The 23,321-nt window shown below is 41.5% G+C and overlaps 1 protein-coding gene across 7 annotated transcripts in view; it reads right to left on the reverse strand.

Moving 5' to 3' along the window:
• The window catches only part of LOC101471219 (A-kinase anchor protein 13), a 122,076-nt gene that overhangs the window by 58,598 nt on the left and 40,157 nt on the right, over window positions 1-23,321 (reverse strand). For all 7 annotated transcript variants that reach the window (XM_024805051.2, XM_014414189.4, XM_014414180.4 and 4 more), the window contains exons 6-10: window positions 19,810-19,993; window positions 18,241-18,436; window positions 15,860-17,969; window positions 14,454-14,539; window positions 2,487-2,541 (exon numbers count right to left, since the gene is read on the reverse strand). In XM_024805051.2, the coding sequence (XP_024660819.2) occupies window positions 2,487-2,541; window positions 14,454-14,539; window positions 15,860-17,969; window positions 18,241-18,436; window positions 19,810-19,993 (2,631 nt within the window). The remainder of the gene's footprint in view (window positions 1-2,486; window positions 2,542-14,453; window positions 14,540-15,859; window positions 17,970-18,240; window positions 18,437-19,809; window positions 19,994-23,321) is intronic.

Below are 23,321 nucleotides of genomic sequence, written 5' to 3' on the forward strand. Positions count from 1 at the left end.
ACGCTACCATGCTAAACTCATCGCCCAGTTTTGAAGATTTCACTACGTTTAAACCAAAGTACTGAATGCAGTGAGACAATGAGGCACTGAGTCAGAGGGCTGCATATATAAACCACCTTTCATGAAAAACAGCAGTCTGACACAGTCCACTACAACACCAACGTTGACCTGAATGATATTCAAACAACATATTACCTATGACTGGATATCACAGGCATCATGAGAGTAGGCTGTAATTAATAAAGTGGTCATTATATGTATATTACAAAAGCATTCAATGAAATTGGTAAGTAAATTTAAGTAAATCGTTTCAAGCAGCAACTTAAAAAACTACTTTTGCAGTGGTTGAAACATGGATTACATCCCTCTGTTGCCAAGTTAACTAAATAAATAACTATCAGAGAGAAAGAAAGGGAGGGCAGAAAGCATCTGGCTTAATGAGGAAGAAAAGGAAGTGATGTCAACTGATCCAAGCTGCAACAGAGGAAATCCCACCGTCACCCACCCTTCCATTTTTACTTCCACTTGACACCCATGGTTCTTCTCCCTTCTGTTTCCATGTTTGACTTTTTTTTGTTTCCTCAGTATGTCTCATCCATTTCAGCCTCTTTTCCTCTCTGCCCCTGTCACACACACTGATGTTTCATCTGTTTTCTAGTGCAGATAAAAGGCAGTTTGTTCTCCGCCTGATCCAGCTCATCGATCTGTTGGTCTTTTTTTATTGAGACCAGTCTCCCCCTACAGACAGACTCATCTTATGAAGGTCAAAGAATCCCTTTTTCTTATCTTGCTTTGGCTGTTGCCCAAACTCAGACATATCTGTGTCAACATCTAAAATGTTTCACATTAATATTTCTCCTACAGTCATTGCCCACACTGAGTGAACTATATCCCCATGGCAACAATCAACCACTTGCTGCACTGACAAGTGAGCTGATATTTTTCCCAGCTACACTTCCCGAGTGGCTCGAGGAAACTGCTACTGTGGTCCAGGCATAAATGACGTGATAAAAAGTGGGCATAAATAAATTTTAAAAACTATGCAATGTCAAGACATTTTTAACCACAAGTGAAAATACTAAATGATCTTACTGCTGATGCTGTAGGGTCATATAACTTTGTACATTTGAAATAAAAGTGCAACACGGAGGGACAATAAGGTTGTTAAACCTTCTGGAGAAACTAAACTTTGTAAGCATTTCTAACATATCTGAGGTGGGACTCCATACAAGCAATTCTGTAAAAATGTACTTAATAAAGTTGACGACTGAAATTAAAGCTTTGGCTCTCATTATCTGTTAACTGCCAAAATAACTGCCCTGACGTGTTACCAAGTTGGTGGCGGAACTTCCTTCTAGAAGGAAATTGTCTAAGCCTTTAAAGCTAGTGTTCCTACGCTAACATTAAATGATTTATGGGGTCAATTCCAGAAATTTCATACACGATCAACTGGGATATCACCAAATATTGTTGTGGACTTTACTGAAATATAAAGCACAGCATCACCTTATTTGTAAGCACAATTATATTTAACATTCAAATATAATACACAGTGAGTCTAGCCTATATTGGTCAACAGTCCCACAGACAACACGAACTATATAACGACACTTCCTTCTCATTTGGGTTTTCAGTGTTTCTTTCCTAACAGCAGTCGTCTAAATCGGTATGAGCCCTTGTTGATACAGAGATGAAATCTTATTAGAGTGTGCATGTTCTGGCCCTTTTCACAGCAATCAGGGTCACTGGTCCCCATCTGTTCCGTATCTAACTTTTCATCATCTGTGTGTGCACATGCTGGCAAAACACACCAAGTCAAAAGCCCATGTTTCTACTTAAAGTCTCATTTGCATGTTACTTAAAAACCTTTTAAAGTAGCCTCATAACATCTCCAAGTGTCAGCAGACTTAGACACTTAAAAGTGTGGTTTCAAGAATATTAGAGCGCAAAGGCAGCCTGGGCACGTGTCCTGGGTGACAGGTTAACCACTCAACCATTTGGCTTGTAAGTGGAAACTTTTTGTTAATGTCAGACTAGAAACAATAGAGCGAGATCGGGCTCTAACAACACCGATATCAGGCAGCAAAATCTTATCTTTGTCAAAGTTGGTGTTTTAGGTCATCTGAGTAGATCAAACTAGGAGAAAGAAAAAGCTACTTTCACAAGTTCACAAACAAACTGCTGCTCTCAAGTCTCAAACAATGTAACGATCTTACTTGATGTCAGTGCTACTTTAACCAGGCCAAAGAGAAACATAGTATCACTTCAAACAGGATACAGGCTTAATCAGTATTAACACTAATCCACACACAACCCAAGAGCAAAACATTTCTTGCTAACAGCAAAGTACCCATGTCAGGCAGATTGCTGCAAAAGGAACCAAAGAAGAAGTCATAACAGAAATAACCATTAAGAAATTAAAAATACCCATTCTGTCAATTTTGACATGAAAATTTAGAGCAGCAGGAGCTGCCAGTAACTCTTACCTGAGTGCTGAGTATTGCAAGGCTGATGGAACGACGTCTCTCTGTCTCGGTGGATCTACAGAGAAACAGGAAGACACTGAATCACTCTCAGCAACATGTGATCATCACCCACAAAGAAATAATGATGCAGACCAGCATGTCTGTTAGGAAGTGTTCCTCCGAACACAGGATGGGAGGCACCGATAAGACACCCTTTATAACAGCGGTCTTAAGAGTATTCACAGGATTTAGTGACTACACTCTGGCTCTATCTCCATCCCCCCCGAGGAACTGTCTGAAAAGATCCAACTTTTTCAGCCTTCAGCGCTCACAGTCACACTGACACCAACTCACACACACACGCAGTGCCTGTCAGAGCTCTGTGGCTGGCTGTGAACACACAGCGCTGTGGCTCCGCTTCCTCTGTGGTCTCTACAACAGCTGTGTATATGTGTGTGTGTGCATTTGTGTGTGTGTATATGAGCTGGTTTTAGCTACAAAAGCCTCAGACTCCCTCCCTCCCATCTTTGCAGGCAACACAAAAGATTCGACAGTTCGGACGAAGCTGTGCAGATTTGACTGACAGCGCTGAATGTGAAACTAAGAGTCAGAGAGAAGCTCATTGTGTTTTAATGAACTCCATCAATTATATCTAGCTAAAGATGATGAACTTTGACTTTCAATGTGTGGTTCATGCAAAGTCACAAGGCAACTAAAATCTGATTACTAATTTATTAACAAAGCCAGATTAGCAAACCCACATGCTTCAGATAATTACAAACCTCATGCTGATTGAAAATGCAGTTTTTTTTAAAGGGTCAAGTGCTTTCTGAAGTAAACTGGAGCTACTGTCATTTACACATATCATCTTCTATAAGATGCTTGTACGACCTGCTTCAATAATTTGTTTCCTCTTTTCTTTAACTTCCTCCTCACTTTAACATTTAACTCCCAGCCCCAGCAAGCTCGGATCAACACGCTTTAGCATGACCCTGTAAACTTTAAGATTCATGCAAAGAAACCTGAAGGAACAGTATAAACAGGTCGCTAGTCTAAAGACCTCAAATATTCATCTGATGAAGGAATTGTTGGAATCAAAGACAGCTGTCCCCCACAAGCTTAATTCACTGTGACTGTATGGATGCTGTAGTTTTTATCATACAAGTAAAAGTGGTTCTGTAATGGCAAAAACTGAATACCTTCAAATGGACAGGCCAGTGATCAGAGTAGAAAAAACAAAAAAGGGGAACAACTTACTTTTATTTTGTTCGATAAGATCAAGTCTGTGTTTAGCTAGCAGCTAGTTAACGTCGCATGAAATAAAGACAAAGGCAGCAGACTAAAACAGCTTGTCTCACTTTTTTTCCCCAAAGGTAAGAAGTAGAAGTAGTATCTGCTTGCAATTACAAGCAGAGGCTGAAAAACGCCCATTACAGTATCCCAGAGCTTCCAGACCAGCATCCAAGGAAGCAGAAGATTTTTCGACTGAGGTTCAGACTGCGAGGGCCGGAGCCCTTGACAGCCACCCAATCCAAGTGTTACTGAACCCTGATGGCCCCTCCTTGTTGGTGGTGGTCCAAGTAGTTACTTCAGACACTTAAGGATGTGCTAAGGCCTGGCCCCAGGCACTCACCTCGATCACGCCTCCTCCCAATTCCTCGTCCCATAACTGTCAAGTACACACACGCTGGGGTTCAGTATGCTACCCAAAGGCACTTCAACATGCGTTTCATCGCAAATGTTAGAGTCATAAGCAACAAAGTAACAAAAGAGAATATTAAAAACAAAAAGAGGAAAAGAAGTCATAGCTAAACAAGACTTAATATAATGCTCAGGGGGAAAAAAGAGAAGAGAGACTGAAACAAAAAACAAAAACAAAAAAACCCATATAACACAGAATGATAAGTGAGTCCTAGCCAACTAACAAGGTCAACCCACCCCCAGAATGCTTTGAGGGTGAGGGAGCTGATCTCAGCTTTTATAAAACTAACCCTGTGCTATCTATTGAGGAGCCCACTGAGAAGCAGAGAAACACTGCACTCTGTTTTCCAGGCCTGGGAGTGGCACGTCTGATCTTCCCATTTGCATTCCGACAAAGACACTGACAACTAATTGCATACCAACTGGCCCCATGTACAGGCACCTACATCATGCATGCATGCACCCACATGACAAACCCTTACTTATGCTTCCTTTCCCCACCCCTCATCAAGTCTCACATGCACACAACAAAATCCCCCATTCACAGATGCATGCGTAGAACACACAGACTTCTTCTTCGTGTCTCACAGCTGTGTTCAGATATCAAACAGAGCCCGCTGAGAGAGAACAAACACGCTGACGAGGAAAGACTAGCTGGTCACAGAGGGCGCCAGCACACGCACACAAACACAGACAAACGTGGACACATAAATGCATACAAAGGTTCTGGTCAGAGGTAAAATGACTGCCAGAGATTGCAAAAAATGAAAAAGGAAAAAAAAAAAAAAAAAGGACAACAAGACTCGACCCTTAGCAGAGGACAGGAACAGCAGGACAACTTCAGAACAAAGAATTCAACGAGGCGAGAGAAGCAGCTCTGTGTGTTTTAATACTCTACTCCACAGTGTGTTTTGGCACTAATTATAAAATGAACTGAACCCTTAAGTATGATGAAGTATGAAGTGGATACTTTACCTAAGAAGTAGTTATACAGTGTGTGCAAATTCCTCCTTTTAATACATGAATATTACTCAAATATTACTGCTGTATTTCCTTTCTTTTTGGCAGTGTGTTGCAGGCTAAGGTATGAAAGGTGAGTGTACACAGCTCAGTCTGGACAAAACAAAAGCCTTTTCGATTTCAGTCACAGCATCAACTTCTTTCTCTTCTCAGTTCATATGTTCTAATTCAGTTCCATCATGCCTACTGCAGAGCAGCTACAATGCTTGCACAAAAGTCATTGATTTGCTTAAGAACAAGTCATTTTTATGATTGTTTCACTGAGAAAAACATCGACTCAAAGGCAACAATATACTACCAAGAAGCAATTTAAGGGCCATAAAAATGATGAGAAATAAAAAAAGGAGGGAAAAAGTCACATTAAAAATGTGTTTATTTTTCCTCACAGACGCACCATGGATAAATGTGGCAGGCGATGTGGTTAGTATGCTCGATATAAACCAAGACGCACAATGATTCAGCCAGTAGAGCAGCCACTCATTTAATCAGTTGAAGAAATCACACATTTATCAAATCAGCAGTTAGCAGGTCTGCTAAACAGCTAGCCATTCAGGAACTGGTCCCCCGTCTGAAAGCTGGCAGCCTCGATTCTGAACAACACAGAGCATATTTGTATTGCCGGGGGAATCTAAACTGTACCCAGTAAAAACACATCTGGTTTAAAAATAAAAAGGCGGGATGGTTTGTCTATACGCCGGGGCACGCAGGACTTGGACGGCTGCCTTGTTTCTAAACAGGCAGGCGGCCAGTGAGGCTCTGCAGCACTGAAGGATGCCATGGTGGAATGAATGACTGTATCCAGTCCAGCATGTATACATGGTCTCAGCAAACAAGGCCTGGTAACAGCAAACCCGTGGATGAATCTCCTCTGTGGTTCACCTTGGAAGGACTTTTATGAATTGTTCCATTCATAGAATGATCTTGTGATTAACGCTATAAAAAGATTGCAATAAAAAGGGTCAAGAAGGTGCCACAAATAGAACAACTACTTTTCGTATCTTTAAAATCACATCACAAATGCTCTAAAAGAGCCCAAATAAAGAAATATCTGGGTTTGCCAAACCAGGAGTGTAGTACAACAGAATATACACCTATTAGCCTAAACATTAAACATTATACATCCAGCCTGTTATTCCGGAGGTTCCCCTTGTGCCACAAGGCAGCTCTTACCCATCTCTGGACCCAGATGGTTTAGGAGTATGTGGCATCTGGTGCCTGAATGTTTGGGTCCTGCAGATGTTCGCTCAAGATCTGGATATTTATGGCACATTGGGGCCATACTGGGGTGTGCTTGTTCTGCAGTAATGTTTAGGTAGAAGTATAACCCGACACCTGAAGGCCAGCACTCAAGATTTCCCAGCAGAACATCGCAATAAGATTCACTTTACCCGTCAGTGGTTTTATCGTTTATGGCTGATGGGTATATTTACTGTAGTACTATGTTAGTATAAAGGGTTATTCACAGTTACTGTAGATGGTAAGTGGAGTGATGATGTGTTTTGTGATTCCAGGCCAGCAAAGATGCTGGGATGTGAAACACTGGTTGGAATGAAGTCATTTGGCCGAATGCCTGTTTCCATCTGAGGCCAGAGGAAACCGTTAGCCCAGAGCAGCCTTTTTCCCACACCATCATATCTCTACCTCTCCCTCTCTCTCTCTCTAACTCACTTGCACACACCCTTGCTATTTCATACCTCCGGGGTAAAGAGGAGCTGACATTTGGAACAAGTTTAGAAAGTGACAACAGACTAAAGAGAGGTGTTACATATACCAGAGCAAGTCTCTTCACTGATTTTCCTCTACTCTGCCCTGAGTCTGGATGTCACAACCAGCAGACACTGTGACAGTAAACACCCCATATCAAACGCCCACTGCTGCGTAGTTACTAGTTTATTTTATGCACGATAATTAATAGTCCAGCCATCAGTAACTGATTATTAGTTTAGATTATAGTTTATAGTCATCAACCAATAGGAAACAGTCCAGCTGAGTCATTGGCTAAGTGCGACTTAAATAAAACGAGGCTCATCACAGTCTGTTGACACCTATTTTGGTTCAATTTTACAATTACAAACAGCTCTAAATGACTAGGTTTCAGTTTAATTAAGACTAAAACTGAAACCTATTTAAAATAAAGAACCAGACAAAGTGAGGGTATTACAGTTTAAAGGGAAAGAAACAGCAAATCCAGATACATCATAATTTCACTTATTTTTACAATGTTTGACAGCTGAGTAACCAGCTAACGACAGACTTTACCATGCTTTTTGAGTACATATTTAACCATCTACTCTAAATAGCTGCATAGATTAGTTTTTACAGCCTGTGAAATTCTTTCCCGAGTCTGTATCTAGAAATTATCTCTAGATCGATAAGTTAGTGAACATCATTTTCTCATTACTATTTGAGATTTGACAGGAAAAGCCTGATTTTGTTCTATCTGGAAAAATCGCTGGTACTTACCCTGCTTACAAATCAAACCAGTCACTTAATGTCCCTTGATGGAGTTTCCTCCACTTGTGACCGCTAACTAATGACATCTAGGGCTGTGTAATATGACAAAATATAATGGATGCTGACTGCAACACAACAAATATCCCGGCCACCTACAATCACATGAAAGAGTGTCGAGAGAGCTAACAAACAAGAAGCAAAAAAAAGAGCTGTTGGGTGCTCAAAATAACCCAGAATGTCAAACGCTAAAATAAGCTTTGATGTGAGGCACGCTAAATGCTTACAAAGATGGAAGGAGATAACAGTGGAAACTTTTAAAGATATGATCTGAATTTACACTGTTGGTCAAAAAACCCGAATCCAGGTACACAATGCCCAGCAGAAAATGCTTTACACAAGTCAAGTTGCGTTGTTTATATTACGAGTGTCGGGCCAGAGTAGAGGATGAGACGCAGCACACAACGTTACAAGAGATATGTGGACGAGCCAAACAACTCATTCCTGTATGATGTTAATGGTGCACTTCATCTGAGCACTTCACTCTGCGATAGATGCCTATTGTCCTGATAACCATAGAGCAGAATTGGAAGCTAGAGGCCTCAGAAAAAGCTCTTGAGTAGCGGTGACTGCGTGAGGGTCATCTATGTGCGTCACTACGGCTAACGCCACGATTTTTAGAGCGTTTACTGAACACTTATTGAAAACTGTTCTATATTTTATACATTAAAATGTTATGGTTACATCCTTAGTCAAACATTTTTCCAGATGCTCAAAATAAAAAAACAAAAATAATCACATATGAAACAATATAAAATAAGTTATATTGGGATATGAGGTTTTGGTAATATCTCACTCTGTCCGAGCGAAAACTTAGAAGGAGCACGTTTTTCCTTTGTCTTTACTAAACAGGGATCTATCATGATTAAGATTTTAGTTACATAAGTTCCTATTGCTTTGATCAACAGTGCACAAGTCTCTGAGCTGCAGCAAGGAGAAACTCCACAGTGGAAAAATGTTGTAAAAGGTTCTATATATGCAGAGAAGGGAAAGTGCCTTTTGGGCTTTAAATAGCACAAGTTTTGGGAGCTGTAAACATCTCATTTAGAAAGATTCCATCGAACCTCCGCTACATTTGGTTTAACACAGAACCTTTACAACACAGTAAGGGCACCTCTGAGCGAGAGGGAAATTAGGGTATAGCGAGACATTTTCAGCAACTTTATCTTCTGCTTTAGTTTGCCAGACAAGTACCCACTGAGCTGACCAAAAAAACCCCAGAAAGACCTTAAACTGTCTGAGCCTCATTAAGTTTCATACACAGTTTATTCCACAGAGACAGATAGAGCGCAGGCATCTGTCTCTGTGTCGCATACAGCATACACATGCAGCGAACATCCAGAAACCACCCAAAATAATCAGCACTCTGTGTCTGGAGGGCCACTATCAACAACCATGCAATCATCTCCCAGGGAGCAACACAACGAAAGCCGTCACAACATCCCTGGCAGAGGACTACAGGTTTGCCGACACACGCTGAAGCACTTTGTGATGCTTATGATTACCTTTTCAAAATAAATATCTTTTCTGAATAGCTTTAAGGGGGAACGCTGATGAGGCCTTCAAACTGTCTGAGGACTTACGCTGCTAAATCACTCCAAAAGTATCCGGTTCACAGGCTTAGTTTCAGGTAATAACGTCATTTATTATCTTTAGCCTCTGTTTTATGGTTTACTTTTATGAATTAAGTTCTGCTTTAGACGCCTTACCTTGCTTTTATTGCTTTAGCCATTACATTTTATCTGTCTGGAGCACTTAACTATGCTTTCAAAGCTTCAGCTCAAATGAGCGTTAATACTGTGTCAGTAGTGGGATCACCACACCAAACGACTTTGTTTGAAAGCGCCGATAGGTAGCCTACCTTAATCAAAACCACGTCTACAGCTCTCTCCCCTTTGGCACAGAGACTATACCTCCGCTTGTGTCGTTCGTACATTTTCCCTTAAATATCCAGGGCTGCTTTATTGAACAGAAGGTTAAAAAATCCAAGAGAAACACTGTTGAGGAGAACTGAAGCAGTCTGCTAAGCTTTTCACATCTGGCCGCAGAAGCAGCTTTCCACCAGACTCCAGCTCTACTCCTCCCTCCTTCACTTCTCCCCACCTCCCTCCCATACTTTTCTTTTCCTCTGTCGTCTCAACTTCTCTCTTGACTGTGTTTGACTCATGCCTTTGCTCGCTCTCTCTCTCTCTCTCCCTGTGAGGCTGTGAATACCTCTCTCTTTTTGTATGAATCAGCCATCCAGAGCATTGCATTGTTACTGTGTGACAGATGACAGTGGAGCATTATTCCTTCAGTTAACGTTATTCAACAACATCAATTAACGCTGCTGAGCTTTAACACCCCCTACTGGTGAGCACCTTCTCGGTGTAACTACACCTTTTTCAAGCTTTTTTTTGCCAAAACCATCTCTGACATACAGTTTGTAAAATGTTAAAACTCTTAAATATCAAGATTAATCCAATATGGATATGTTATATGATAGATGTCAGCATGGCATGTGTATGCACAATCACAATCAAAAATCTATGTATAGGAAAAGAACACCATGGAGGGCTATGGTGGGGTAGCTGTAGCTCAGGAGATAACGCAGGTCACCCACAAATCGGAAGGTTGATGGTTCTGCTCCAGTCTCCATGTCAAATATTAACCCCAAGTTGCACCAGAGTATGAATGTGTGTGAATGTTAGATAGAAAGCACTTACACTGGGAAAGTATAGAAGAAAGTGCTTGTGTGAATGGCTGAATGAGGCGAGTTGTATAAAACGCTTTGAGCGCTCAGAGCAGAAAAGCCATTTTGTGGACATAAAGACACTAAACGCCCAAACCCTTATTTATTATTTCTTGCAGCACATTAAGCTCCTGCTCAAGCTGTTCTCTCTTTTAACTCCCCAAACGAGCTCAAAGGCAATATGTTTGAGTTTCTTGATAAGATCAAAAATGAGTACACACAAAGAATAATTTAGAATGCCAAGAAATCAAGCTCACTAGCAATTCTGGCAGATCAGCTGATCTCAGTGCCAGTAAAAAAAAATCAGCTGAGATTCTTCTAAATATCCAACTGGCAAACTGCAGACAGGATGTGATATTAAAGCTGATGAACACTGCCTATAGTTGCTTTGCATCCACAAGCCGCGTTGTAACCCAGCTCTGGCACAGCTCCTCTTTCATCCTGTTTCTGATTTACTCAGTGTCACGTCAAGATTTCAACGACGCCTGCTCTGTTCTATAATACTGTGCGTGGGAGGACATGGAGGTCCTAGAACAAGGCCAAACCACCAAATAGAAAAGTGCAAATAGAAAAAAAACTGTAACCATAGAGGTCTGAACTAGTTTGTGTGTGTGCATGGGTGTACACATGGGCATATTTCATATGTGGCACGCCTAACAGACCTAAAAAGTGTAAAATGAAAAGAAAAAACTGTATATTGCAATTCTAAAAGCAGCTGGACAAAAGCTTACAAAAACTCATCTAAACATTGTCCTGAACCTGCTTCTGATCTTTTGTATTTGCACATTTCATCACAAATTGCTATTAAGAAAAATTAAATTAAGCATAACAGATAAATCACAAATCAAAGTAACAAAGTTTAATCCCCCGCTGCCTCTGTAATCAAATCTATGCTGCTGGGAAGGAAGCCTGAGGTTGAGAACCCTCTGAACGATATTTGGATGGTATGCAAATGTGTTGAAGTCCCTGCTGTCTGTGGGTTGTTGCTTACATGAGAATCCAGCTTTGACCTACTTGGCTATAGTTGTCCAGTAGCACAAAGGCGTGAATCTCAGTAGCCACAAACAAATGAAGCTCGACGCTAACTGAAACTTTCACAGAGCACCAGGTGCCTCATAGCTCGAGGAGGCTGCTGAATGGCATTTTATTTTTTTAAACAGAAAACATGATGTTTGATTCTGAAGTTCTGTTTGGTGGGTTCATATATTATTCTGCTGCAACCAATAGTTCAATTCAATTTACCGGTATATGGCACCAAATTACAACAACAGTTGCCTCAAGGCGCTTTGTATCGTGAGGTAAAGACCCTACAATAATACAAAGAAAACAGAAAACCCCAACAATCGTATGATCCGCTATGAGCAAGCACTCTGGCAACAGTGGGAAGGAAAAACTTCCTTTTAACAGGAAGAAACCTCCAGCAGAACCAGCACAGGGAGGGGCGGGCATCTGCCGCAACCGGTTGGGGGTGAGTGGATGAAGACAGGACAAAAACACCCTGGGAAATAGAGCCAGAGATTAATAACAAATAATAATTAAATGCAGAGTGGTGTATAAACACACAGGGATTCCTTGAACAGCTTCTCAGCCTTGGCTGACCATTTTTCCTCACTGTAAAGACAGAAAACTGTGTACATCCATGTAAGAGTGCATTTTAAAACGTAAAGGAAAAAAGCTATTCCGTCACATGACCGTAACCACTGACTACAGGAAACCCTTAGAATCTCTTATTTCATTGTGAAAATGTCTCTACAGACCATTGCTGTCTCATTCACCAGGGGGTCATTTGTCATGTGCAGTTATTAATCAAAGACATATTTCGCCTTGAAACTGCACTTTACCAGGAAAGGTTTCCAGTACACAAAAAATTATGCAACAACTCCTCCATATTCTCCCTATAATCTATTTTGAATCGGATGAGTGGAGGAATTAAACAGAGCACACACTGAAAGCAAGGACACAAGCAGAAGTTAATGGGTCCATCATATTGATCTAGCCTCACTGTGATGTCACATTAAATGATACTTATGGGTTTTGTCTAAATAACAAAGCTGTTGGATTAAAAATCCTCAACAAGAGGAGATTATAGCTTTCACTCTCTCTTACACATCTGGAAAAAGACAAAAAAAACCTAAATCTAATCTAAATTTATCTCGTGTTCTTATCTTGAATATTTTACACTTCTTTACACTTCAAACAGACTCACAGCTGTTGATGAAAACAGTTTTTGTCTGCTTTGACGCGCAGTTTGGAGGAGAGAAAAGCATAAACTTTATGGGTCAGAGTGTCGCCGTGCAGATTGGCTAAGTCTAAAATATGAAACGGAAAAGCTGTCACACAAACTGAATCATCCAGGACTAAATTATCTGCAGTCTAAACAGCTTGAATCTCGTCAAAACACTGTCACACTCTTTTTGATTTTAATTACTTTGTTAACCTTACGCATCTCATTTCATGCAGCTAGTTGTTGTTGCTGTCACTTAGATTCTGTTAAGCAGTCAGGTGTTTTTGCTTCCTGCTGCCTTGAGTTTTAGAACACACTGAAAATATATTTCATGTACACTTTAACCCACTTGAGTTATTTTTAATTCTTTTTCTAATTATTTACACTTTTACAGAATAAGTTGAATAAATAAGTGTGCCTTATTATTGTGATTGTTCTTATCGATTGCCATAAATGCTTTTGAATTCAAAAACTGTAACTTAGCATTCTTAAAAGAACATCTGAGGCTCTGTCTTCAGGCCATTCTTCACCTCAGCTTCTACTGCAGTTTGTTCAACACCAGCATGACTCCAGATTTCCTCCTCATCATAGCAATTAGGGGATATTTCAAAAGGATCAAATGACAGGTCATTAAATTGGTCAGAAGAAGCTCCAGTGACGCAATTGAGGTTACATCTCCCTCTGCTGGCGACCCCACATTCCTGCACACTGTGTGTATACCCTCCTGCAGTCAAACATCTGGCATTTAGAACAAGCCGATGACTTCGACCGCAACCCAGGAATAAGCAGAGCCACTCCAGTCTATGGCTGCAGAGGAATCTGTCAGTCAGCAACATTTCAGAGTAAAGTCTCGTCTACCAAAAGCTGCATCCATGCCTTCAGTAGCTGAGCTGATAGTAAACCAACTGCATGGCAAGTCTCCCACGAGATGAAGCAGGGAAAAGTTGTGAGAGTTTATAGGAAATCAAATGCATCGGTGTTACATAAAGAAACTTCACAGAGTAATATATTCCTTTTGAAAAATACAAAATAAATAAATAAATAATCCAGTCCAAGCTACAAGTCTTACAATGTTCCAGACAGCTTTCCTCCTGAACTCTTGCCAAATATCTAGCTGGCACATCAAGCTGCTTGTAAGAGAATCTGGCTTTTCTTTCTCCTCTAATATTTGTGGTGTACTTTTTCTTTACTTGAAATTTTTTTGCAATCCCTGGCCATTGCTGTATCTTAAGAACGTCAAACTTGGTTACTGTTTCCAGAAAACCTGAAATTTGACTTGTGCATACTCTTAAGGACACTTTCAGCCAAACACAGCAAGTTTGGTTAAAACTAGCAGTAAAAGCCTTTTCATCCATACCTCACATTAGATTCTGTGCAGAACAAAAAAAAAAAAAATCAAGTATTAACTTTGCTTTAAATCTAGACAGATTTTAACAAACTGTGCATGCTAAAACAATACACAATTTCTAAACTGAATTCAGAACAGAAAACAGTAGACTCTGCATTAGCAAGAAACAGCAGCTACATCTGTAACACTCTTCCATAAACTGTACAAAAACTGCATATGAAAGTCCAGCTGTCCATGTAAGAACACAATTGTTCTTATTTCCCATTAAAACAACAAAGACTCACCTTAGCTGCATAGTCGCTGACTGTTTGGTCAGAGCATTTTTACTCCAAAAGCTACTTTGGTTGTTTCAAAGCTTCAGCAAACAGTGACTCATCTTCTGTTAATCAAACACACATCAACAGCAAAGCAGAGCTTGATAGCTGACAACAACAGAAGAGACTTCAAGCATACCGTGGAGAAGTCTGCTCCCTCCGCTGGGCCATTTTGTTCCTCCCTTGCATCACTTAAAGTGTCTTCAGACTTGATGACATCCACCTCTAGAGAAAGGCACACGACACAATGCAATCAGTGCAATGGCAAATCTTCCAAATATAGGAATCAATAACAAGTGTTTAGAGTGAATGGTTCTGAGACTTATCTTTCCTGAGCACAGATACACTGATGAGTCACAAACTTTGTACAATAGCAAAGTAGCAAAGTGTTTCTGGATGGTTTTATTCACTATTATCCTTCACTGAAAAGGTTGGTTTCTTTTATTCTATATAGCTGTGAGAGAGAATTTGAGGGCTTTATATCTTGGTATTATTAGTCAACATGAGCTGATGACTGTCATTGGAAGCTTAAAAAGTCTCATAAATATTCTACAGAAGAGAAAAATAAATAAAAGCACTCACTAGTAGCAGATTCGATTTTCACTCTTCATACCCAAACTGGGAAACAACAGAAATTTTGTCTCTGACAAGCTCACCAAGATATTACCTGATGCTGTGACACTGTCATGCTGTAAATATATCCTCTAATTCATAATGACAACGCACTCCCTGTGTGACGCACATCACAACCTTGCCCTTGACCTCTCTTTATTGGACTCGGTTCCGGCACAATTATTTCAGATGAGCAAAAACTGCCAACAGAGGACTGCTGAAGGTTCACTCTGTGAGTCTCCCTTCCTGCAACACGCTCACATCAGCTGGCTTGTGTATGTTTGTTTTACAGATTCCAGACTTGTAGCTGTGTATCTGAGGCCGAGTCACGTGCACTTGTAATGTGACTGTGCATGCTGACTTAGACTGTAGCCAGACCGTGCTTTCGTGAGTGTAAGAGAGACTAACAAAGAACATATGTATATAAAGGGTGTTGTTGTCAGACTAATCGTGGCCTAAGTTACTGGTGGTACAAACCAGCTCCTTACTTCCCATTGCATAACATGTCAAAGTGTCTCATTGTGAGCTACTATGGCATAAAAATGCGTCTGTGGATGCCAAACTTTGATCAAAGTGTTTTAAAATCCCATCTTTTTTAAAAATCAGATAATTGAGATGTACTAATAACTCTTCATTAGAATTACAATTTTCTCAAAATAATATAAAGACTCAGGACAACATATAGTCACAACAGCAATGCATCACAACGGGATGTCACAAAAAAGCTAAAACCCCTGTGAGCTCAATAATGGTGAGCTATGTGGCATTTAACTTTGCGGAGCTTTTGCCATTAATCACCTGAAGAGGACTGAATCTAATTTAGCATATTTGCTTAGGAATAAGACTTTGACAAACATATTGGCGTGTGATGCATGAGTGTGTGGACCTGGAATAAACCTGAACAAGGACTGAAATAAATCAGCATTTACCCACCTTGAGCTTTAGTGCTGCAGCTCTCCAAGGATCCATCCACAAAATCAGAGGGATTTTCAGTCATCTGATTCTCAGTATGAAGTTCTATGGATCCTTCACTCTTAGGTGAAAGTGCCGTTATTTCCGAACTTAGATCAGCACTATTTGAAATCACAATGTCATCCTGTGGGATAGACAAAGTGATCTGATTCTCAGGTGGCCTTTCCTCTGCAGTTATCTCAGAATTATCCTGTTTAGGTTGAACATTTCCACTCTCATCTGCTGCCACTACCACAGGCATATCACTTGTCTCACTGGTCCGTTGAACATCCTCTTCAACTATGTTGGTGACTTTGCTCTCTTCTGTTACAGATGGCTCAGTTTCGGTAAGTACCCCGCTGCCCAATCCTGATGCTGAAAGCTCTATCCCTACATTCAGGTCAGAGCTATTGGTCTCCTCAGTTTCACTTTCCTCCACCTGTGCTGCTGGAGTATCCTCACTCCCAGCTGAGTCAAAGGACAGATCCTCTTTGGAAAGATCTGGGGCTAGATTCCCAGTCGCTTCAGAATTTAAATCATCCAAGCTCAAGAGTTTGGGTTCTGATTCAAGATGGGTGTCAGGCTCCGATGAGAGTCCTGTATCCACAGTTGTGAAATGTTCACAGGTTTCTTTAGGTTTAAAATCACTGGGGGCCTCAATCTCAAATCCAGCTGAGGGCTGCCGTACTATCGTTGACTGAAGTAAGTCCTGATCCTCCATAGTGATGCTGCCATGAGCGGGCTGGAATATTTCTGTTGTAGAGCTTCCAGCTGATCTGAAACTGCCATCGTCATCACTGGAGAGTCCGTGGGCCGTACCTGAGTCACGGTCAGCTTGTCGTTCAGTCGGCATCTTGTCAGGCAACGGCTCACAGTCAAAACTATCAGTCTGTGTATCTACTACGATGTCGCTGAAAGCCAAAAAGACAGCTGAACTGTCAACTTCTTCCGCAGGCAAAATTCTGCTTTCAATACTGTATCCAGAGGGTTCTACTACGTCTTCACTGTGTAGCTCTTTTCCACCAACTGCGTCAGTACAACTCCCAGAATGACAACCACTTTCTGATGCCAAACCCCACTCCTGCTCTGTAGCATAATCCCTACCAGCTGTTTCCTGGTTTTGTTCCAGGCTGTTTATGTCTGGTAGAGGTTCCCCTTCATGGAGACCTTCTATCAACAGACATGGAACAGGTTCAGGCTCCTTGATTACATCACCACACTCTATCAGCGTTGGGTCTGGGAGGTCCATCGGGGTTGATAAAGTGTCTGTTAACCCTTCACTCTCTTCCTCGTTTGCATCTAGAGATAGTACATTACAAACATCCCGGCTGTGTTTCGCGTCTTCTTTCCCAACATTCTCTTCTTCTTGGGAGCACTCCTTCACTTCAGAATCAGAATTGTCTGAAACCTCAGAATATGATGATGATGCTGACTGGCCCATGATTGACTCGTTTGTGTCTCCGCTGGCCTTTAGTAGATCTGTTAATTCAGAGCTGATCTCCTCCTCCCTCCTCTTGGCTGTGCTGTCCTCTGCTTCCTGCTCAGATCTATCCTCTCCCTTCTTGGCCTCCTGTCCTTCCTGGATCACAGCCTCTCCTCTATCAGTTTCCTCTGCCTGTTTACCACAGCCTGCCTGTGGTAGAATTCCCACAGTGAGACCTTTCCCTTCAGCCTCACTCTGTACTCCTTCAGTCCTGTCAGACAAACTCAAACCCTGCATGGAAACAACAGGCCGCTCCTGTTCCTCCTCCTCCTCGGCTTTGGAGTAATCTCTCTCCGTGTTTGAACACACCCAGTCCTCTGGGGGAACGAGGCCATGCTCCTGGGGGTGTACTTGTGATGTTGGAGTACTCACAGTCAAACTACAGTCTTTCTCTGCATTTCCAGGCTCACTGTGTCTACAATCAACAGTGCTGCTGCTCTCCACTGGGCAATTTTCTAACCAACTCCCTTGTGTTGTTGTATCCGGGCACTCCGACGCCGTATCAGACTGCTGGAGTTGATCCAGACATGTTAAGTCTGCTTTGACACCGTCAGAACATTCAGCAGCAGTGTGCAGAGAATCAAACTGCAGCTTCAGTAAAGAAACTCCCTGCAGAATACGGAACAAGACAAAGAAAATGTTAGCTCTTCTTTAAAAAAAAAGAAAAAGAAACAACAGACCTGCTCTTCAGTTCTTATCAAGCGCCGACTCTATGATTGCATAAGGTGTTCCACTGGTTATACAAATGAAGTTTGAAGGTTAAAAAATTAGGTCAGTGAAAAGACAAACAATCCAACAATGTTCAGTAGCAGCAGAGCTCCTGGTTTTAGCCAATGTGAGCACAGATAGCGTGCTAAAAGAGGAAGGTGGCATGACTCACCTTGGCATGAAGATGACAAATCAAGTGCAGCAGCTGCTCAACACTCTTCTGAAAGGACGGTGTGTCACGCCCAGGGTGTATGCTCAGTGTCAACGTGTGTGTGTTCAGTTTGGGAAGGTGGCAAAACACCTGAACGTCTTCAGAGACCTGCTGGACAGCGACAGACTCTTCGTCCTTCTCCGGATCGGTCTCAGCCCTGCCGTGAAATAAACACTTAGATCATCCGGAAGGGTCTGCATTGGCTAACACGGAAAGGTTTTAACAGTGATGTCAGCCAATTCACAGAGTGCAGTTTTTCTTCAGTAACTCACATCCTTAAACTTCAAATGGGCTAAGGCTGGTTGTGAAAGTCTATTCCAGTAGTCAGCAAGTAATCAGAGATTAGATGTTAGTAAATGTTAGTAAAACTTTAAAAGTTCCAGATGCCATATCCTGTCCACTAAAAGTTATACTTTTCTTTCCAGTAGTAAAATACACGTACTTAAAGGCCACTCCTAACTGATAAGCTTTCCGAGAAAACATCTCTCCCCCTGCTGCATTTAATTTAAGACTTGACGGTAAAGTATGTGCAGTTTTTCATTTTTCATATGTTGGTGCTGCACAGGGGAGACGCCTCCTAGTAAGGCAGATCTGTTTGCATAATCCTGGGTGGACTTCTTTAACACCGAGGCCCGGCAGCTGAGGTCACCAACCAAGGCTACAAGTGACTTCACTTTTCATGAGGCAAATGTAATTACCAGCACATAAAGAGCGAGATGGAGGTCATAAACTGGCTTCAGTGCAAGCTTAGCAACAAGGAAGCTCGCTAAGTGGCAGTTTTCCTTCAGTGTGTGGCATCTTCACTTTGAGTTTAGTGAAACGTCCTCTGCAAAGACATAAAGGGAGTCTCTTTCCACTTTAAGCTCTGTCTAAGTCAATGCACTCAAACGCTCCTTTTTCCCCCTCTGAGTTTTAATTTTGAATGAAAGAATTTGACCTCACTAGACTCTGGAAGATATTATTAGAGGATAATACTTGACAACTTTAAACAAAACACATACATCACCATGCCATTAAACTGCAGAGAGAGCACTGCAGTGTGTTTGGATTAAAGTGGAGCTGCGCATAGTGAGACTGAAAAGGTACTACAAGAGGTCAGTGGAAACAGGACTGAGGCTTTTGTGTTGCAGAATAGTTTCCCATCACTTTAGATTTCCTTGGAACAATACTGGCAGCCCACAACTTTTCAATTTGCCCTCAACTATCTGACTGCAGCTGAAAGTGCTAAGCTAGGCTGCTGCGTGGCTTGGTGGTGATGTTCTTTGAATACTTCTATTGTTCTGTGAGGACAACAGACAAACAACATTGCTATAAAAGAAGGAGGAACCACGCCATCTGCCCTCTGATATATTGACATGGAACTGTTTGTACAGAGAAGAGGGCAATGTTCACTGAACCTCAGGGCTAATGTCACTGTCACACAGTGTGAGGACAGTTTAGACAAATAAATCTTTTTCAAGCATAGCCATATGACACGAGACGTTCACGTGAACCTGAACTGAATGTTTTGAGAATAATACAAGCGCTTACTTTGTGAGGAGCTCATGGAGGCATTTGTGCCCTCGTAATTCCGCAACGGCGGACGGGGTGTCGCCTTGCCTGTTGGCCAAACGAAGGGCTCCTCTTGCCCCAGCTTGCTGCAGCAAGAAGTGTGTAACCTGAAAGAGACCTCGACGTGCTGAGAAATGCAGCAGAGTCTCCTGAGGATTCAGATCTGAGGAAGAGAGAGAAGATGACAAATAAAGACCAAAAGAATCAAAAAGAGAGAGCGTGACAGAGCGCAGCGGTCCAGGGAGCTAAATCGTGGCAAAGCAGCCAACATACCAACAATTGTGGCAGCCTGGCAACACTGCAGAGCAGTCTAATTAAACCAGTTCAGGATCCATGATGACCCAGCATACAACAGACATTTGCACACTCACAGACTGATAAAACCATAACTTGTCTCCTTCCTGCTACGTCCATCAGATGATCAGTACAGGTATCTGCAGGACATAACTGTCATTTTGTGATCAAACCCAGCATGCCGACTGAGTGTAATTGTAATCATGTCTTCTGTGTGCCTGAAAAATACAGACCATATCAAGATTTTGACATGTTCAGTGAATGCGGAAAAGCCTTTGAAGCATCATCGGACAAATGAAAGCAACAACAGTAATGGCTCTATGAATAAATCAAAAGACACCATTTCATTTCAGATGTTAACCACATACCAGCACACCACAGTCCCATTTTTAATTTAAGTCCATTATTAGCCCAGTATATCAGTCAGACTGCTAATAACACCATCAAACACCAAGATCCTCCCTTTCACACATTCAAAGAGACACTAACAGAGACTCATGGACACACACACACACACACACACACACACACACACACACACACACACTTCATCTTTCTGCTAAAGCAACAGGTTGCCAGCAAGGCTCTCTTCAGTACTAAAGGCCGGCTGAGGGCTGTTGGCTATCCCAGAAATTTCCTCGTTTCAAGTTGTGTAATTAATTCTCTCTCTGTCTTCATTGGAAAAGATTATGAAAACACTTCTGGGTCTACAGGAGTTGCCCAAACTTTTGTGTTATTATTAATCTCTTTTACTGCCCAACCACTGGCAAATTTATTGTCAATTTAAGAGGGTACGCTGACATAAGGATGCCCTAGTTTTAAGTTAGTGGGAAATCGAGTCCTGAAGTGCAATAAATGATAAATTGTCAATGGAAAGCAGAACAAGCAGCTCATTGGAGAGAAATAAAAAAGTAATAATATGTGAGAACTGGTAATCTAAAACACCACACAACATTGCAAGCTTGCGAGTTTAAATGTGGTGTTCAACTTCAGTACCCAGATGTCTTTAATGTAGTCAGTAAACTGCATATACAGTGCTTTTGTTTATCACCCAGCTGGTCTGTGGTTATTTATAGCAGCAAAAAGTATTGTTGCTGCTTCCAGATTTCTCTGGACGGTGTTTCTGCACTGTTTATTAGGAAGATTGTTTTTGTTCTTTCGCTTTCATTTGTCACTGCCTATGAGCAGAGGATTTTCTTCCAGTTCGCAGTACAGGAAATCAGATTTATTTGCACAAACAGATAAAATATAAGGCTTTTGGGTTAGACACAAACAGGATGTTCTATATACCAACTCCTCTGTGATTTCTTCTGGGACTATTTTACTCTGCCTAGTGTAGGTTTTAACAGCAAGATATGATCAGCTGGAAAAGAATGAAAAAATAAACTGCAGAACAAATGCTTGAGAACAGGGAAAGGGGCAGAAAACACATTTTCCTTGGTGTTATCAGCATCACAATAATCGTTAGGCAACATTCACAATGCTGGTTGTGTCTGCTGATGAGAGGTTTCAGTCCATTTACTGTGGGCCTTTATGAACAAGCCTGCCCTGATCAACCTCAAGCTAATTGGTCAAATTTAATGCTCCACTTGGCCGAGCTGGGCCGGTGTGGAATGTGAGGTGCCAACAGCAGCAGGAAATGCTTTACTGCTGGGTTTGTTTGCGGTTCCTCAAAACTGGCTGCCATAACAGCCATGTCATTTTCATATTATGAGTGCCAGCTAGAATATACATGCAATTTTAGCTTTCTGATCTGGGACAGAAATCACCAACACAATGTGGCTTCAATGAATGATTGGTCACAACAAAGCAGCTTCACCGCTTCCTGGCAGAGATCCTGGCTTCTTGCTGATTCCCCAATTATTCGGTATAGTTATTCATCAGGGAAATGAGCCAAAAAAAAAATCCTTTACCCAAAAGTGACATTTTACTTTTGTAGATAGCTTTGGAGAGAAAACAGAGGAAAGCAGCAAATCCTCAAAATTCAAAAGCAATTTTTAGCCTTGATAGTGGCTCTCAAAAACTACAAGGCAGAAAATCTGGTACAATCATAGAATGAATACAGACTTTGGTCGTGTGAAATGATTTAACAACTGTCAGAATACTTGCCAGGATATTATCACCTGATTTTCATCTAGCGCCATCTTCAGATCAGAATTTTATTTGTCCAATAGCATCAGTAAAAAAAACAAAACAAAAACACAAACAAACATACCCATTAACCTTAGAAAGACTTTGTGGTAATGAGCAAATTTCTGCACTGAACCTTAATTTTGCTAGCGGTTAAATGTGATGAAAAGGTGAAAGAGGTTAAAACGGGTCAGTTATTTTTCTATAGTGAGGATTTCCTTGCTTCACTGGCACAAAGGGAGGAAAAACAAAAATAAATTAACAAATTGGCATCAGCTGATATCTGTATCAGGCCCTAGTTCGCATGCAAAAACATTAAACTAAACTGAATACAATTTTTATTATACAACCTATGTAAGTGTTATTATCTCACCTTTGACATCAGGAAGAATGGTGGGCCTAACCGAATTGTTAGCAGGGCTGCAGGCTCTTTGTCTTATTGATGAATGAAGTAAACAACTAATACATTATGCAACAGTTCTGTTAGTTGACTTTAGTGAATTTAAAGGCCACAGATCATTGAGTCATCTACTTTAATGGCACTGATTGACAACCCACGGGCTTTAGATAATTTGACACTAAATGCACCTGTTCAAAACCGAGGAATCAGTTGGGAACTGTCAACCATCTTTAATGATATGCGCAGTTTTTCCAGGTGACGTTCCCAGACGACAATAAATGGGTGGCTACAGTTAGAGCAGCGAGTGCTGCGTGCCCACAGCGTGAAGGATGACTGAGATGAAGCACCGTCACCTCCACCTATAGTCTAATGCTATCCATCATCTGACAGATCTGATAAATGGAGAGCCGAGTCGCGCTCCTCTTCCCTCCCCGCGGCTCGGCACCGCTGAGCGTCTTGTATTGAAGCTGTGACATATTGTGAAGCAGAGCCTATTAGAGCACACATCACTCACCACAGCATGAAGGCGCCTTCCACATCAACAACATGACAACTGACTTCAATGCAAAGGAGCCTGTACGTGTGTGTCCATCGTTAAAGCGCTCTGACACACTTCACAGTAACAAGTGGATCGGATCTAATCGGGATGAAGGTCAATACTGATAAG

This window comes from Maylandia zebra, linkage group LG1 (assembly GCF_041146795.1).
Source record: "Maylandia zebra isolate NMK-2024a linkage group LG1, Mzebra_GT3a, whole genome shotgun sequence".
Classification (NCBI taxonomy): Eukaryota; Metazoa; Chordata; class Actinopteri; order Cichliformes; family Cichlidae; genus Maylandia; species Maylandia zebra.